This window comes from Rhyacophila brunnea, unplaced genomic scaffold (genome assembly GCF_057557595.1).
Source record: "Rhyacophila brunnea isolate RB1 unplaced genomic scaffold, BYU_Rbru_1.0 scaffold_4, whole genome shotgun sequence".
Classification (NCBI taxonomy): Eukaryota; Metazoa; Arthropoda; class Insecta; order Trichoptera; family Rhyacophilidae; genus Rhyacophila; species Rhyacophila brunnea.
Genome location: NW_028233068.1, coordinates 31168760 through 31186477, shown reverse-complemented (window position 1 = coordinate 31186477; position 17718 = coordinate 31168760). Strand labels below are relative to the sequence as shown.

The window sequence follows — 17718 nt, the reverse complement described above, 5'->3', positions numbered from 1 at the left end:
ATATACATAATTTATTATGTAAACAATATAGTTTTATTACTGTTACACAAATCAAAATGATGATTGTGTATACATGTTGATACACCAAACATCATGCTAGTGTTTGACACATCGTTGATCAATAAAACCCATGATTTTAAAGGTAGCCTATGATAATAACAATAATACTAATTCATAATGCTTTAATACCTTCAAAATTCTTTAATACGAAGCTCTGGAATCGTTTGAAAAACTTTCTTCACACGCTATCCCATCCCTGAAAGATTTTATAACCCTACATACCTTATATTATTACACAATCATCATGACAATTAGTCTTACTCAAATTAACTTAATAAATACTTTATTTCTGGTCCAAAACAACATGGCAGTATAAAACTTAATCAACGCATTAAATTCCATATCATATTTTTTTATTATTTATAAAAACAATTATAAAGAGGATATCCGATAGACACTTCATTCTAATTTACTGTTTAACAGTCAAATAATATGTAAATCAATGGTTTAGCACTCATGTGTATTATTATACATGTGTAGGGCCGTCATTATCGAAAGAAAATGTATTGATACTTGCAACTATGTATACCAAAATATTGAAACTTTTAATATTACAGAAAATGCAGTGTTTTCTTGAAAAATAATAGTCATAATATAATACTAAATTAATGTAGCCATGCGATATGACTATTTAATAAAATTTGAATTGAAAATAGCATGGGTCTAATCTCATCCCATTTCACTGTACATATTTATTTCGTTAGGTATGCATTAAAAAATAGTTCACGTTACTGATCACACTGCAGAGGTTGAATGCTTTTGAAGCATCAACTCAAAATAACTGTTAAATTATTAACTTCAAACAGTATATTACTTACGATATAATATTTATTGGTGAAAAGCGAAAAAATAATATTAAACGAAAAACACTTTCTATTTCATATCCCTAGAGCAAAAATGTCGAAAAAACTACACTGAAAATATTGCAAAATATCCTAATGTATTGTAATCGTCAATGAGCAGTGAAATATTCGAACTAGGGAAAACGTATCGAATGATATTAGAAGAAAAGTACCGATACTTTTATGACGGCCCTATGTATGTGTGTTTATGTTTACTGATATGCCGAGTATACAATGAATATAACAATACGTACAAGTAAATAAAATAAGTAGATAGATAATAGTTTCATGTTATTTTCTGAGAGCCGGATCAACGACCTCTATTAGAATCTGTGATCATACGTTGCATTGGCGATTGAGTCGGTCGTACTGGAAACGGGAAGTGTGGCACTTTCAATCTCACCAGGCTTTTTTTCATGATATTTGGCATCAAGTCTGAAACATTTCAAAATTCAACTGAAATGTTTATAATTACATAATTATAATAAATGACACCTATACAAATACATTGATATAACCCGCTGACCAATTACTACAGCTATTAAAATTTGTAAAGAAATTATAATTCAGAAACAGTACCTTAAACCCATATGTTTATTACCAACTACATACATGGTATGTCGGTGAAATATGTACAAATGTTAGTGTTCAAATATCAATAAATCAATGTATTAGGATGTGGACCGAAGACAATAATATCATATATGTTATTATGAATGTATAGAAACCGTAGTGATTTAAGGTTTTTCAATAATTCCACCTTTTACACTTTCCTGCCGAGGACAATAATAGATCAAAGAATATAAACTGCCATCATGAGCCATATGAGGTGTCTATACGCGCCGGGCACGTCTTTAGCGTCCAATGTATTAAATAACACGTTAATTATATCTAATGGCCAAGTACTCCAAACGCGCCAGTCACGGTGTTAGCACTAAATGAGTTAAAAAACCATTTATTGCAATAAACAAAGCAAAATAACATACTGGAATTTATTTTCATCACTTTAACCTCTTTATCGCGATGTAATTCTGCTCATGTACTTGTTCGGGCGCGCTGCGATTTTTACGATTCATAAATCATACCAAAACGTCATTCAAAATGTACCTAAAAATCCACTGAGTGGCTCTAGCAATCATAAAACATTCCTTTTAATTTTTAAAGCATGTGAAAATAAACAAAATGATCGTAAATTAAGCAACATGGCTTTAATTAACCTCAGGTTACGTCAAATGTAAAAAAAAAATCATTATAAATCTATAGCTGAAGAAATCAACCATTTACAACACGATGGTTTTGAAACCAAGATATTATTAATTTTACAATATTCTTGAGTTGGCGATCTTCAAAATGATATATCACAAAAAGGGCAAATTACATTGCAAGCATTTTTTTGAAACTCTATTATAAACAAAATGACATAATAATAACTTAAGGCTTTTCAGTTCTAAGATATGACATTAAGCATGGATTTTTAAGCAAGATCAACAGAAATTATACAAACACCAGATAAAGAAAACTACTGAACAATACTGTATACATACGTAGTATTTAATTTAATTATATCATTCTTCAATTTTATTACATTATGGAATACTTTTATGAATGTATTTATCCTGTAAGTTAATCTTCTCGAGGTATGTTCGTACAACCATGACTAATATAATAGTGGCAATGAGTTCCAATTAGTTATTTAATGTAAAATGAACGAATCAACAGGGATGAGATGGGATGGAATGGATTGACAGTATAAATATGAGATTCATATACTAAAAGCCTACTCAACTTTTTCTGGTGATAATAGTAAATATAATATAATGGTTGTATGACAATGATTAAAAAATGTGCTACAGAGCAGGGATGACAAGCCTTTTCTGACAAGTGTCAAATTTAATGCAAACATCTTGAAAAAAATACTCATGAAATAAAACTGCAAAAAAAGATGGTTTGTAAACTCACAAAAAAAATGTTTTTTTTTGTATTTTGTGGTTTATAATTTCGAACAAGCTTTTTGAAAATAATTGAAGATGTGGTTTCAGTTAAACCATTACGAAGGCGATGCTTTGCTTTCGATTCGAAATAGTTCATTGAAGAAAATAGTTTGCATTTCATATGAGGCTGAGTTTCGGTAACCTTCATATTCCACCATTTTGAGATAATTGCAAAAAAACCGCCAAGCACATTTAAGACTTCAAAAAGAATATTTTCTTTATGCAAACGTATTATTAAATAATTATAAAAAACGAATAGAGAAATAAAATGTCCTTAACGTCATTATAATAAATAAAAAATCATGTTTAATACTTTGGACGCGGAAGACGCACACGGTGCGTAATGACCTGGCGGCCGATCGATGTAATTAACGTGCATTTTAAAGGGGGCAATTAAAATCTCATTATCTATTCAGCAGCGAAAGCGTTAAAGTTAATCGTGAATTATAAAAAAATAACGGTTGATGAATATAAACAACTTGAAAATCAACCTCAGGTTTAATTCTATTTGACTAACAAATTGACCTGGATTTGATAATTTATAAATACACATAATATGATGAAAAAGTACTTATAGGATCAAGAAAAATAGAAATGGATGTGACTGACTTTGAAACTAATAACCTCATACGTTTGCACAAAGAAATTCAAAACACTGGTTTGATATTTTTTCCATTAAGTTAAACGCACCAGGTAAATATTATGTATTCACGAACATGTTATTTTTATTAAAAAAAATATTATTTAAATTGTCGCGTGATCTGTTTGCCAATGTAGCCAGAAGTAAATTTAAAAAAATCAGTAGATTTTATATTAAAAAAAGTGTAAAAACTATTAAACTTTTGCATAAAGATTTTTCCCGCAAGTCACACAAAAGTGATCCGTGCACCATCTAGTGAAACACGTGTCATCCCTGTTATAAAACATTTGGCTACACAATAAATAGCAGTCTTGATTGAAGAGAAATAAAGCTATTAACACCAAGCAAGCAAAGCAAACAAATCGGAATAAGTGTAGGTACATATTTCACCTTCATAAATGAATACACCTTTCTAACGATAAGTGTTTTAGCGGTTTGTTTCCTGTTACACACTTCAAACGGGTCAATCAACCTCATAGCTAGGGACAATCACATATTCCTTGTCATTCACACCGCTGTAAAGGGGGACAGATATAACTATTACACAATGATAATTCATGAACTGAGCAAAAAAAACATAAAATTGATCATCTTTGCACGTAGAGAGAGAATACCTATACCGTTGCTTTCCCAATAATAATATTTTCAATACACAAAAACAACATATGAGGAACAAATCTTCACCATTCGTAATAATAGTACTATGTAACTTAATATTGAAAGCTTACCTCTTCCTTATTAGCTGGTAAATGTAAATCAAAATCATCGGGATCGGTGTCATGATTGCAACCGCCACAGGTACAACTGTAAACAAAATAAAAAATTCACCCTATAGAAATCTAATCATAATAAGTAACATTTGTACATTCAATCGATTTATTTTAGGAAAAAATTAAATTAGCTCTAAAAGATATTAAAATACTTTAGATGGAAAATCTGTACATAATTAACTATTTTTTCCCCAATTTTAATCTCAGGTACAGAAATTATCGCAACCATTTAGGCGACTATTGCAAATTAGCACTGCATTTCTTAGTTGATAACTTTATCTTAAATAATTACCCGTGGTGAGATCAGCTTCCGGTTGACCGAGAGAAAATCTCAGCAGGAAAATAGAAATGCCCGTGTTCTGAATTCCGGTTTCCAAAGCGATGGCCAGACAATCTTCGGGAGACTGGCGGCAGACGCGAGCTCCGATGTATCCCAACGCGTAACCCAGCCAGGGGAGCAATATGCCACCCACCACAATCTAATGGTGAAAAGAAATAGAGTTTCATAATAATATGTTCATTCATTCATCTCGGTCATTTTCAATTCACTACTGTATTAAAGCCTCTCGTCTCTAAGCCTCTCATTGCTGTGTACCTACTCTTCTCGCACCTTTTCATCTTTTGTTGGCACATACATCCGCTAAACTTGATTATCTCATTGATCCAGCAAGCTCATGGTCACCCTTTAGATCTTTTATTATCTCTTGGATAGCACAGGATGGTGTGATTTATCCAGCGGTGATCTGTTCTTCGAGCGCTGTAACTTGCCCATCTCCACTTCGAGGTCATGATGCATTGTATTATGTCCAATACTTTTGCTCTATATTATTGTTATCAGCATAATAATAACGAGGTTGCTAAACCAGATTAAGTAAGGAGCATTTTGGTGAAAATGAGTTAGTTATCGAAATAAATTGTTTAGAATTTCATTTTTAATGTCAAATAAATCCAGTGAGCAAGAGATATTCCATGATGAAGTTACAACTCCTATTGTAAGATGTTAGTGAAAAATATATAAGTATGTGAAACCAATAAAATTTATACTTCATTTTCCTCTCTGGAGAAATTGATTGCATCTAACATTATTAATTATCCTTCAGAATACCATAGTATTATAATAATATAATGTGTTTTATTTTTATAATCACAATATTTTTCCACTGACATATTGAAAGTTAACCGTATTATGATTCTATTATGGTCTTTATGATTAAAAAATCGATTGCTATTAAAATAGAAAATGTTACCGGTAACTTTTAAACTTTAATTTTAAGGTCACTTAGATATTGTTTCACAAGAGGATGTTTTAACGCTGGAAATTATTAAAAGGTATTCTCACCTGCCATGAAAACAGTTCGAAGAGGTAGAGATTGGTGACAATGGCAAAGACAATGATGAACAGCAGTAGCAGGGAAGAGAAACCTTTGAGGATGCGGACCATCAGCTTGGCAAACCGCGGCAGATACCGCTGGGCCAACAGGCCGATGCCCAAAGGAATCACCAAGCCAACGGCTAAATATGCAATCCTACTGTAAGGTACTCCCAGGTTTCCTGAATGGAAGATCTGTCGGCCCAAGGTGAACAGCCACAGAGGCATCATTGCTATAATGAAAGAGAAACAACTCTTTGTTAAGTACTTTTGTGACTATACAATAATTAGATTAATTAATCACATTTTTAGTCAAATGAGCATTCCTTCATAAAATTAGCAACCTGTGTGGTAAAATGAAGTAAAATAAAATATTTCAATTTTGAACATAATATGAGGTGTCTATACTTCAAAAAAACTGATAAGTCACAATATGTAGTCAGTAGGGACAGTGACGTCATGCAACTAGCGGAAATAAATGAAAAAACAGCTCCCGCACGTGTGCCGGTGCAACTTTTTGGCATTATACTTGCGCACCATATCAGTTAAAATTTGTTGCTCGCGACACCAGCTGTTTGTTTCAAGCTAAAATGTCGCATTTGGGCTGTGTGCGGAGGTATATTAAATTACATATGTTTTGTGAATATCAAAAAATCACATATTCGACGTGTGCAGCAGTCGAGACGAGTTTAGATGTGCACCCTGGCTACGGGTTACGATAAAATTAAGGGTTTAATCACCTAATGAAAACAGACAAATTGTTTTAATTTTAAAATACAATATGATAGAAAAAAGAGACGAATGATATAACCAATCATTTAAACTGGAAATACAAATTTTTATTTTAAACATTATCGTAATTTGGAAAGACGATTAAGTGCTTATATTTTTTATTTGATTTTTTTATATATATATATGTATAAATAAATAAAAGATAGTTAGAAACAAGTACCACTTTGAGTATTTGATAATATGATTTAGATCTTCCCAGTGTTATTTTACAGTTGGAACGAACTGCTCGCTTTACGGCCTACGCAAACTAGAATATTCCAGAACTTTTTGTTAGCAGAATTATTTTTATTGCATTAGCATTTATTACTACAGAGAACCAAAATAGTTTACTCTGTTTTTATCATCCAATATTTGAATATATTAATAATGCATTGGACCAGTAATCCAGCATTTAAAATTCTAAAGGGGCCCGTAAACCAGCATCAAAAATTGCAGATTGCCGATACAATTGTCAAAAAAATGATGCAACTATTGCCCAGTTGCTGACAATTGTTGCAAGTGAGGCTGATGCATTTTGTGTGTACACGTGACAACATCGGCCGGCAATGAAGTTTCTGCACCATATAAAAAATAATCACATACCTAAACAAATTAATCCAAAATGAAGGAAGGATTTGGATCGGGTCCTACTTTTAAACAAACGTGAAACAATAAGTAATATAAACCAGGAATTAGTTATTGATAATTATGTATTTAAAAACTCTAAAAGAATGTCAAAATTTGACGTTTGTGCAGCTTTGTAGTTGGCCTTTTCATATTAGGACCATTATAGTTTGGATTCGATGTTCCATAGCTCCGGACATAAATAAACCACATTAATAAGCTCCAATACCCTGTCGTTTGTAAATTTATTCATTGTACGTAGTGTGAATTGACGATTAGTAATAACACCATAATAATATTAATAACGATACATACAGCAAAAAATAATAACAATGTATTGTCGAATCGGCTGACACAAATGTTTTTATTGCTGCTAGGGTTGAGGTCAAACAGAGACGCACATATGGAACAGAGCGAGAATGAAATAGATTTATCTAGCAATTATTGTAGTATTTTCGATTGAGTCCGATATTCGATTTATCGACCAACCATGCTGCCAGAAAGCAAAGGCAATACACGGAAAGTTTCGGCAACGTAGACTACTATTTTCGTATTTTGGGGAACTTTTAACAGCAACACAATTGCCGTCAAAAGTTGCTCGTTTACGAGCCCCTTTAGATCAACAATTTTACTTTTTGGTTTTTCCAATTGACACTCAAAATATTTGGTTCCCGAGCTTGATGTTAGTAATTTTTCTTTCTTACACACTCTTTCACTTCTTCAAGATATTATTTGAGGTGGTCCCACCTGCTCTGTCTGTGAGGAATGACAAAATAAAAAATGTTATCGGTTAATACCAATACTAACCAAATGCAGCGATTGTACTGAGTGTGGTCATTGTGATGGACAGATTGAGGTTTCCTCCGAGGACATAAGTCCAAATGTTAGATGCACCACCTCCGGGTGACACTCCAGTGAAGAACATACCAAGTTGCATTTCTATGTTCCCAGGAAATAGAAGTAATCCAAGACAATACGAGATCTAAAATTCAATCAAAAAATAATCATAACCAAATTTATTTATTAAAATGAATTCTAGGCATTAAAAAACATTAACAAATACACACATTTTTTGTTAGTAGCATTTTTTAAGAAGAGAATTAATTATATTTTTGGTCATTCTATATCTATAATGTTCAATTTTAGGGGTTTCTATTCACTGTTTCCACTCTTTTTAATAGAAATCAGTTGTTTCGCTCAACCCCCATTTGAGGAATGGAAAATATACCTGATCATTAGATATCAGTGGAGGTGTATGTCAGAATTTAAAAAGATTTTATTGTTTATCTGACACCCGAAAATATATACTTAATAAAAAAATTAAGTTTTCATGAAAACATAATTCTTAGAATCAAGGGAGGATTTATCACAGGGCTAAAGGGACTTAGCTCAGGGAACCCTAATTGATAGCCATAAAACTAGATCGAAAAAATCCATAAAGAAACTTTGAAAAATATTTTGTAAAGGTAAAAAAAACCATGTGCATTGCGAAAAAGTTAAGAAAAAGCATCACAAAATATTTAATATCTAATTATCAAAATTTATTTTTAAATAAATTGTTTTGCATGGTTCTTGCACCAACAGCTTTTTTTTATCATTTTATTCAAAAGAATTTGCACTCTGATTTGCAGTCTATATGGATAATTAAGTTGATTAGATAAGAATAGAATAGTGACTTACGATGGGCATTAGAATGAATTGTCCTGAAAATCCAATGAGTGGACCAACTGGTCTTTTGAGGGTCGCTTTAACGGTTGACCAATCCAATGCGCAACCAAAGTTGATGTAAATCAGTGACACCTGCAAACAAAATTATTCAGCATTAAAATTTCAAATAATTCAGTTGGGCAATGGTTTCTACCGAATTCTAACTTTAATTTTCAGAGAAGAAATCTTAAAGAAAATTTGCCATTTTCATAGCATGATTGTACTATTTGTATGTGATGTGTGGTGGAGAAACGATCCATATGTTAAATGGTAGTCTCAACTGACAATATGTCAAAAAATATGCGCGAAATATTTGACAGGTAACAAACAGATGACAAGACTGAAATTTGTACCACGAATTAGATAACCGTTTATGTATAGTGTGAATATATTCAAAAATCGTCAACACTTCATATCCGATGTAAATATTATTTTGCTTTGGTTTCTACTAGGCACGTAATATATAACCTGATATTAATGCATTTTGATAGGTCAAAAAACAAATTTTTTTTGAGCACGGGATATTCTTTGAATATTCTATAAACAGTTTTCATGTATCGTTAAATAACATGTAAGTTGACAATATTGCTCCAAGAGGATGATCATGACCATTATTAGCCTCTGCACCTACATAAACCCCCGGTCGCCTGTCGACCATTCCACCATAGTAAATTTAGAATGTAATAGAAGCGTGATATACATGCGCAGGGTATAGAAGGGGGCATAGATACATAAAAATTCAACCACAGACGGCATTAATGGGCGTAAATCATTAGTAGATTTTTATTTTTGTTTTATTTTATTTAATATAAAAAAAGTTTCTCAGCTAGAATTGACAGTTCACCTTCATAAAGATGGACCTACCTACCAGGGACGGCTCTTGTATAGAAGCAAAAGGTGCACCGATCTCCCAAATTATTATATGTAATAATATGTACATGTTCAAATACCTACATATTGTATTAATTAATTATTGTAAAATATTTTTAATTTGTCGCCCGTCCCCTACGCGCATGCACAGAGTAATTTCTGCCGTATTTTTGACCGGCCGTGCCAGCCGCTAAGCCTGTGTGTATCCTACAACCTACACTATACGTGTACATCTTTCATAGTATTTGTAGAAGGTGCAAAATAAGAACTGTCTCCCCCTGCCCGTAGACGTTTTTTGCACTCTACCGATGTGAGCTCAGTGAATGTATAATAATATTACATCGGTTGGTGCAGTATTTCCTGAGAGTTTCCAATCTTAACCGAGAGATGACGCGTTGAACTGGCGCATATTATTATAATAAGTTCACGTGCTTATGCAGTAGGTAAAAGTTTCCCGCGAAGTATTTCAAAATACTATTATATTATTCATACGTTATATGAGGTAAATGCTCCGTTGTATGATTCCATATAATATTGAATCGATCAAAATATCGATTAGAGTAATATTGTGATTGTTAAGTTAGGTATAGCATTCTCAACATACAAATACCAATTTTATAATTATTTTACATTTCAAAATTGAAGACTAAACAATTTTAATATACCTACAGCAAAGTAAACATTTGAATTTAAGTAACATAATATATACTGTTAACCTTTGAAAAATAATATGTAGGTAGGTACTACAACTTTTTACGTAAGTACCTACTCATACTATTATTTTTGATGCTGAATGTCTTACAAATCAGTCCCATTTAGAGTGCAATTCATTCAATTGAAGTTGAGGTGTACAAAAGTAGTAGCAAATTTTTAACAGATAGTAACAAATAATCTCCCGTTAGAATATAAATAATCCATAGTATTTTTCAAAATGATACAGCGTATATGTGAGAAGAATGTGTGATGAAAAGAGCGAAAGGATAATGTAATGCCCATGACTCACGTACCTACTACCTATCGGGGTTACACAAATGAGGGGTTTGCAGATTTTTCTCAATGAAACATGCCTAAAATACTTACATCAGTTATGATTTATGGAAGATAGGAGTGACAAACGTGGCAACTATGTCAGCACATATAAAATATAATTAGATACAATTAAATCGAAAAGAGTGTGGACCTATGCCTTTTGCATAATACTTATACCAGAGGTTTGAACTTTGTAACTTTGGCAAAAAAATAATGCTGTCCGTGCATGTAAGCATCGTTTCATTTCTCAACCCCCAAGATGTATTCTATATTTAAATAAAAGCCTACCTCACCACGAAGGCTATTGCCGATTTTTTTTAATACCACTTTTGCACTCCCTAATTTTATTATCACCGGCCACCACTGCTACCTACCCAATAAATATTATTGAAAACAAAGAAAACATTTACACACCAATGTGGCAACACTGCTAGTAAACACAGTGTCTATTACTCTCTGCTTTCGTATCACTTTCATTTCTAATTCAGAATTTGTTTGATTTATACTGGGATTGCTTTTAGAATAAACAGTAACCAGCATTTTCGTTTTGCCTGTAATCATAAAACATAGTCGTGAAAATTATGTCAAGTGAAAGCTACAGATAAACATTGAGTCAAAGGTTTTTATACAACTAACAATCATAATTTAGAATACAACAGATACAAACAACAGTATTTCATGTATAAATTATAAGTCAATGCCAAAACACGCTGTCATTTTTCAATGCAACCATGTACAAAATAATAATTTGTATGGTTACCAATTCAGCCACACTAAGAACGTTGTGGTTTCGCCATCAAGTATTGTAATAAAAAAATATCAAAATCTGTCAAATTGTAGTCCAAAGTCTTTGAGTAAAACTGATATAAAGAATTTTAACTTTATATATTATTATAACCTAAGGTAATAATTTTCGGATAGTGGTGTTCAATTTTTGGACAGTGACCAAATTATATTGGTCCATCTATATAAAGTGCTACACCATGCATCCGACAATATTGTTACAATATGATTATCTTTGGTATGCTATAATTACTTATACCTGTATATACACTCACTCAATACACCCAATGGGTTATAAAAAGTAAATCACAATTCCTGCTGCAAGATGAGACAAATGGATCTCCACAATGTGGATGTATACTGAACAGATTTTGTTTGTTAATCAATCACTCGATCAATTTTGCCCATTTCCTGGATCCAATCAAATATAGTTTAGGAAAAAAAATGAAAGTTTTAAGACAAATGATAAATAGATTGACCACTTTGCTTCTATTGGGTTGAGGCTGTATGGATAATATCTGTGGCTTTATCCAACTGACTTTCTCTCTAACAACAAGAAAGTTGGAAAAGATTTATTTCGCTACATATTTTGGTGACATGTGATGGAAATCAGTTGATTGATCTCCCAAGATGCAGATTTAAAGTGCCATTGATGATGCTGGGAGGGCAACTGTATTCAACCAAATATCGTTATATTCCACTTGTGGGAAGGTGAGTATTTCGGCATTGTTTAATAAGTTCTAAAATAATATGGTCTATTTATGTCACTCAGTATACACACTTCAATACGCTTTTGTATATTTTTGTATCACACTGTTAATAAGAATTATATTTACTGTGTTATATTTTATGAATGCTTGAACATATAATTTTTAAATAAGTGAATTTGAAACATACGTACCCCTATTATAAAATAATAAATTATATTTCTCAATAATATTATATAATGGTTAAATTATTTTGAAAATTCATTATGTTAATGTTAAAAATCATTATTTTTTTACCTAAGAACTCTCCTTTTACATCAACTATGCCACTCCATCCATTTGCTATAGTATCATTAGTCAGCGCATAATCTTTGAAATCGGTCGTAGCAATATGATTGTCCTGTGGACGAATCTGTAACATGCTTCCATCGGAAAACTCTCCGAGGGATGGGAGTGTGATGTTCACGGATGTAACATCGTCCATGTGCAATATGAGGCTATCTGGCGTGAAATTGGCTGTGAGGCGTGGCGCTGCTTGGCAGATAACCCACACCGGCACGAGAGTCAGCAGGTAGAAGAACACAATGTGGAGCTGCCATAATGGACACATGGTGGCGGAATTCGGCAAGAAACTCAATTTTCGCGCCTTTCTTCAGTGAATGCCTGAAAAATAACAATAAAACAATATTTTAAAATTTAGCTAGCCATTATAAAAATAACAGCAAGTAACTCACATCACAAATCTTAAATATAAAAGTTGTAATTCTCAGATCATGTGCATAGAGAAAAAGTTGACAGCATCACAAAATATTTAATGTCTAATTATTATAATTTATTTTTAAATAAATTGTTTCATGTGGCTCTTGCTCCAACAGGTTTATTTTACAACGTTTTTCTTAGCTCGTATTCTTATTTGTCTGGTACAAATCTTGCAATCGATTTTTAACTAACTTCCCGACTAGCTAGACATTTGAAACTTTTAGAATATATCAGAACACGATGCCAATGCATTCTTTTAATACTTTTAGCCATATTTAAGCAGAATTGAATTCATTTTCAGTTAATTCTGTTTTGTACGGAATGTTGTTTAAGAAAAATCCGTAAAAAGTAAAATACTATTATTGGTTGCTAAGCGGGTGATCCTAGCAACTAAATTATTAATATATACGTGCGTTACTATGGAAATCAATATGAAATGACATTTCATTATTCAGTATTTCTATCAAGTACAATTTTTTTTGATCGTAAGTCAAGTTTATATGATTCAACAGAAAATTTAAAAACGTTGTATATAAAAAGTTATTTTTATCCTGTAATTATTTATCGCTTTGTTCAAAAGAATTTGGACTCTTATTTGGGGTACAGACCGCCAAACTTATCTGTAGAATGGGCAAAAATGGAACTACAAACTACCATAGGACGCCATTTTGAAAATGTCATTCGAATGTCAGATTTTGTCCAGTTACGAGTCTTGATTGGGTAGTTTTCGACAGTGGCTCCCCCATCCCATTTTTCAGATAAGTTTGTAGGTCTGTACACGGATTTCGTTTTAGGAATTTTTAAGGCAGTTCGATTTTCAAACCAAATGATTCGTTATTTTTTTCTTCTATTTGCAGCCCTAAAAACAAAATGGCCACCTGTTTTTTGATTTTGAAGTCTGTTTATTTATGAATAAAAATTGGCGAAGAAGAAAAGGATTAGTGCCACATGAATTACGCAATCTCTTCTTTTATTACAATGGAATTTAGCGCGCGCGAGTCATTCATGCATGACGTTCTATTCTCAAATAACAATAAAATAAATAAAAAATATTAATAAACACGACACATCATGATATTTAGAATGAAAAAAACAGGTAAATCAAGTTAATGGAAATACAAATCAAACAAATATTCTTATATAAAAAAATAAACAATAAAGGCAAATTTGTAAACAAAAATAATTCTAGAAAAAAAATGAGCGATAAAGTAGAATTACTAAAAAAAAATGCATAACGTCGACGTCTCTAGGAAGCAACAGACAACAGACAACTGTACAGCCTTCGCTATTGGTGCCTGATAAGCCTGACACGAGAAAACAGTTTTCATTCAAAATAGTTAATTGCTGAGACCACGCATGTAATTGACGGATGCATATAAATTCATTTTTTCCAGAATATCAGGATTAGAAACTATATGAATTGAAATGAATGAAATGAAATAATTGAATTGATTCAATTATTGATCTTCTCGCGCAACTCCGCTACATACGACCAACAATCTACGTTGATATAGTTTCTAGCTATTACTCTACCTCTACACATACGATCAGGTAAGTCAACTGAGTCGGCTTTGGGTAAGTAGATACCTACCTAGTTAGCGGAAAGTGAAAGTGATCTTATTAAGACTTGAATCTCAAGCAAGCAAACACCAACACGAAAAAAATGTTAGGCAACCAGAATGTAGGCCATTCTGATTACGATTTAAATTTGTCTTGCGATTCAATGCAGTGTATTTTATTGAATATTTAACCTGAGTTTGCCTTTTGCCATTGTAAGTGAGAATTGAATATTGTAAATACGTAGATATGTAGATTATAATTATCACGTTTTTATTTAAGTGCTTAAGTACCTAGGTGTAAAGTGATGAATACTGATGAATACACCGATATAATAAAATTATGAACTGGATAACACATCTGCTGCAAATATACTGAGTTGTGAAGTATTATTTTTTTTTACAATGTCCGATCCAAATAAGACCATTTTTTGGGCCTCCACAGGGTGGAGGTTTTGTATTAACAGATTTTGTTTTTACGAGAAATGGATGTTAGCCACTTGCTCAGCCTATTAGGTCCATACTCTGACTCAAACACAAATTGAAAAACACTTGTGTACTTGCCAGACCCAGGATTCGAACCTGGGACCCACGACGTTCTAGGCCGACGCTTAGCCGCGCGACCGTCGTGGGAAATACCTATAATGGTAGATGCTTTTTCTGCGGTGCCGACTTCTATTGTAAGCGTAGCGAGGATTCGATAGTTTCCAGTAAGATAGTAACTATAAACTGAATAAACACATCGATCCGAGATATTATGTATATAATAATATACACCGCTTGTCCGCACATCGATCTCGAATGACAGACGTTGTATGGACAAGTGGAATAATTATATAAATTTGATAACACTGATAACTGTAACATGAAAGCCTACGCTTATTTGCATCTACACGAAAACTGTCTTTCAAACATTCATATTTAGTTTAGATTCTTTTCTGATCCTACCAATTAAGGCCTCTTGCGCATTATCGACTGGTCTTCGAGAACTATGATTGCCAGCAACCAGAAAGTGAGGCTGGTTGTCGCAACCACGTGCATAAGCGCAGATTTCCTTTCTTCTGCCTCGAGGTTGCTTTCAACCCGGTTGCCGGAGACTGGTCAATAGTGCGTAATGGGTCTTCGGATATTCTCTTGGAATTTTCAATATCTTGAATAAAACATGTAACTTCCTTCTTTATATTAATTCATCTATAACACTCATAATATTCCAAACAATAGAGTGTGACTGTTGGCCGTATATTGGAAAAAATCCTTGAGTTATAATTTAGTAAAAATAGTCGCAAAAAGTACCATTTATCTACAAATAGCAAATAAAATACATGTCGCTGAAAACGTTCAGTTTAATCAAGGTGTGAAGATCATGGCCCCCACATCCTGAAGCGAGCCCCCGGGCGAAGATGCTTGACGGACCCCCTACCTATTGCTAAGGTTAAAGACAGTGCGATACTCGACAGTAGCGTTTTCCAAATGGTGTTCGAGGTAAAATTAATGGCATTCAGTGTATTGTTTAGGACGAACCAGTCAATCATCCAGAGACTGCAGATAAAGGAACGGCTCTCGACAATATGTTGAGACGCATTCTGCAGTGTTTTGGACATATTGTCCGGCACGGACCGGACAACCTGGAGAGACTGGTGGTTTTGGGTGGCCTCCACGGCAGGCGAAGCAGACGAAGAGCGACTGCGCGCCGGAACGACCAAGTGAAAGAGCTGACTGGGGGCACCATTCATTCTGCCCTGAGAGAAGCGGAAGATCGAGAAGGGTGGAAAGTCTTGGTCGCTCAAAGGATGGCAAAATTAAAAAGTGGTCATGATCCTCAGCCATGAGTGTACGACTAAGAAGCAGAATACATACACTTGAATTATGATTAGTCGTCGGTTAGGAATTATCAGTTGTCGAGTATTGACACAATAATCAAAAATTGCATCCCACAATCACATATTTTAAAATGTTAATAATCTTGAAGTAAATAGGCGACATTCTTTACTATTGAGCAAATTTGTAATGTGTGTTTATCTCACTTATCTGATTGACCTGTACCTGTACCGCCATCTTATAAAGTGGGCTGTGATCTGGCGCAACGCCCTCCCCTCTTCCTGAGCCGGAGCCAGGGCCCCTGGCTAAAGCTCTGTGAGCCCCCCATGGTACACAAACTAAGATCAGGGTTATCATCCACCCTACTCATATACATAGTACCTACAAACATGTTACAAATAATGTATTAAAATAATCATATTTTATCAAAATATACACTGACATAAATGATTAGGAAATCCTGATAACTAAGGAATCGGTGTCTCCGCAATAGGTAGCAAAAATGGTAATTTTCAAAATAATATCAATAGCTCTAATCTAAATCTAGTCATAATAAATATTACGTGATCCTAGGGCGATAAAAATCTTTTTACGACATACACAAGTGGAAACAAAGAAGAGAGAGCTTACGATATCAATCATTAAATAATATTTAGGTATATAACGCTACTGCATAGGTACTATTAGATATTTAAATAATAGTTAATGATAATGTAATTAATATCTGATTGATCATCGACAATCGAATTTGAATCCGTCTAAATTTAATCCGTCACGTATTGGGATAATAGATACTTAGATAAATATGCAGGTACATGAAATTCGGTCAAAGTATGTAGTTGATAACTGATAGTAACGATTAGGTTGATTAATAGGCTTGCGTTATCAAAATAACATTCTATTACCGGACACTGCACTAAGGTACCAATAAATTTCAATATTTTTTGGAAAATATAGAATTTCCTAGCAATTCAAAGTAGATTCTATAGGTTTTTCGACTATATCAACCGTATGCTATATTATTATTAAATTAAGAGCGTACTTCAGTTAAACGGCAAATAATTTTCAAGAGTAGGTGCGACGAAATTTCTCACTAGTCGCTCGCTAATCGGAGACTGACAGTCGAGGTGTCCGCATTTCGATTTGTTTTGTCATGGCGTCGGATGAAAATATTCTTAAATCGTGTAAAGATGACTAAAAAACTTTACTAGTGTACTTAAAAAAGAACATGTCAATGAATATACTATTATTATTAGTAACCATTAAATGGACGCATGTTGGATTTTTATGACAAATTATATTTCGTTCGGCACGCGTCATTTGCACAATCCGCGCATCGCCTAGCCACGGTCGTTTTTGACCATGCCTCAACTGAAGTATAGCCTTAAGTATTTAGATACCATAAACTTGTAGACGTCTATT

At 33.2% G+C, this 17718-nt stretch overlaps 1 protein-coding gene across 5 annotated transcripts in view; it reads right to left on the bottom strand.

Moving 5' to 3' along the window:
• LOC147067253 (ileal sodium/bile acid cotransporter-like) overlaps positions 1 to 17718 on the bottom strand; it is a 43767-nt gene continuing 26049 nt past the window's right edge. For 3 of the 5 annotated variants that reach the window (XM_085953813.1, XM_085953815.1, XM_085953814.1), the window contains exons 2-9: positions 12461 to 12826; positions 11088 to 11224; positions 8748 to 8867; positions 7875 to 8049; positions 5643 to 5905; positions 4596 to 4782; positions 4262 to 4337; positions 399 to 1337 (exon numbers count right to left, since the gene is read on the bottom strand). In XM_085953813.1, the coding sequence (XP_085809939.1) occupies positions 1226 to 1337; positions 4262 to 4337; positions 4596 to 4782; positions 5643 to 5905; positions 7875 to 8049; positions 8748 to 8867; positions 11088 to 11224; positions 12461 to 12773 (1383 nt within the window). In that variant the 5' untranslated portion in view covers positions 12774 to 12826 and the 3' untranslated portion in view covers positions 399 to 1225. Of the gene's footprint in view, positions 1338 to 3923; positions 4049 to 4261; positions 4338 to 4595; positions 4783 to 5642; positions 5906 to 7874; positions 8050 to 8747; positions 8868 to 11087; positions 11225 to 12460; positions 12827 to 17718 lie in introns of all 5 variants that reach the window. The other 2 variants (XR_015071456.1, XR_015071455.1) reach the window with 1 other exon arrangement.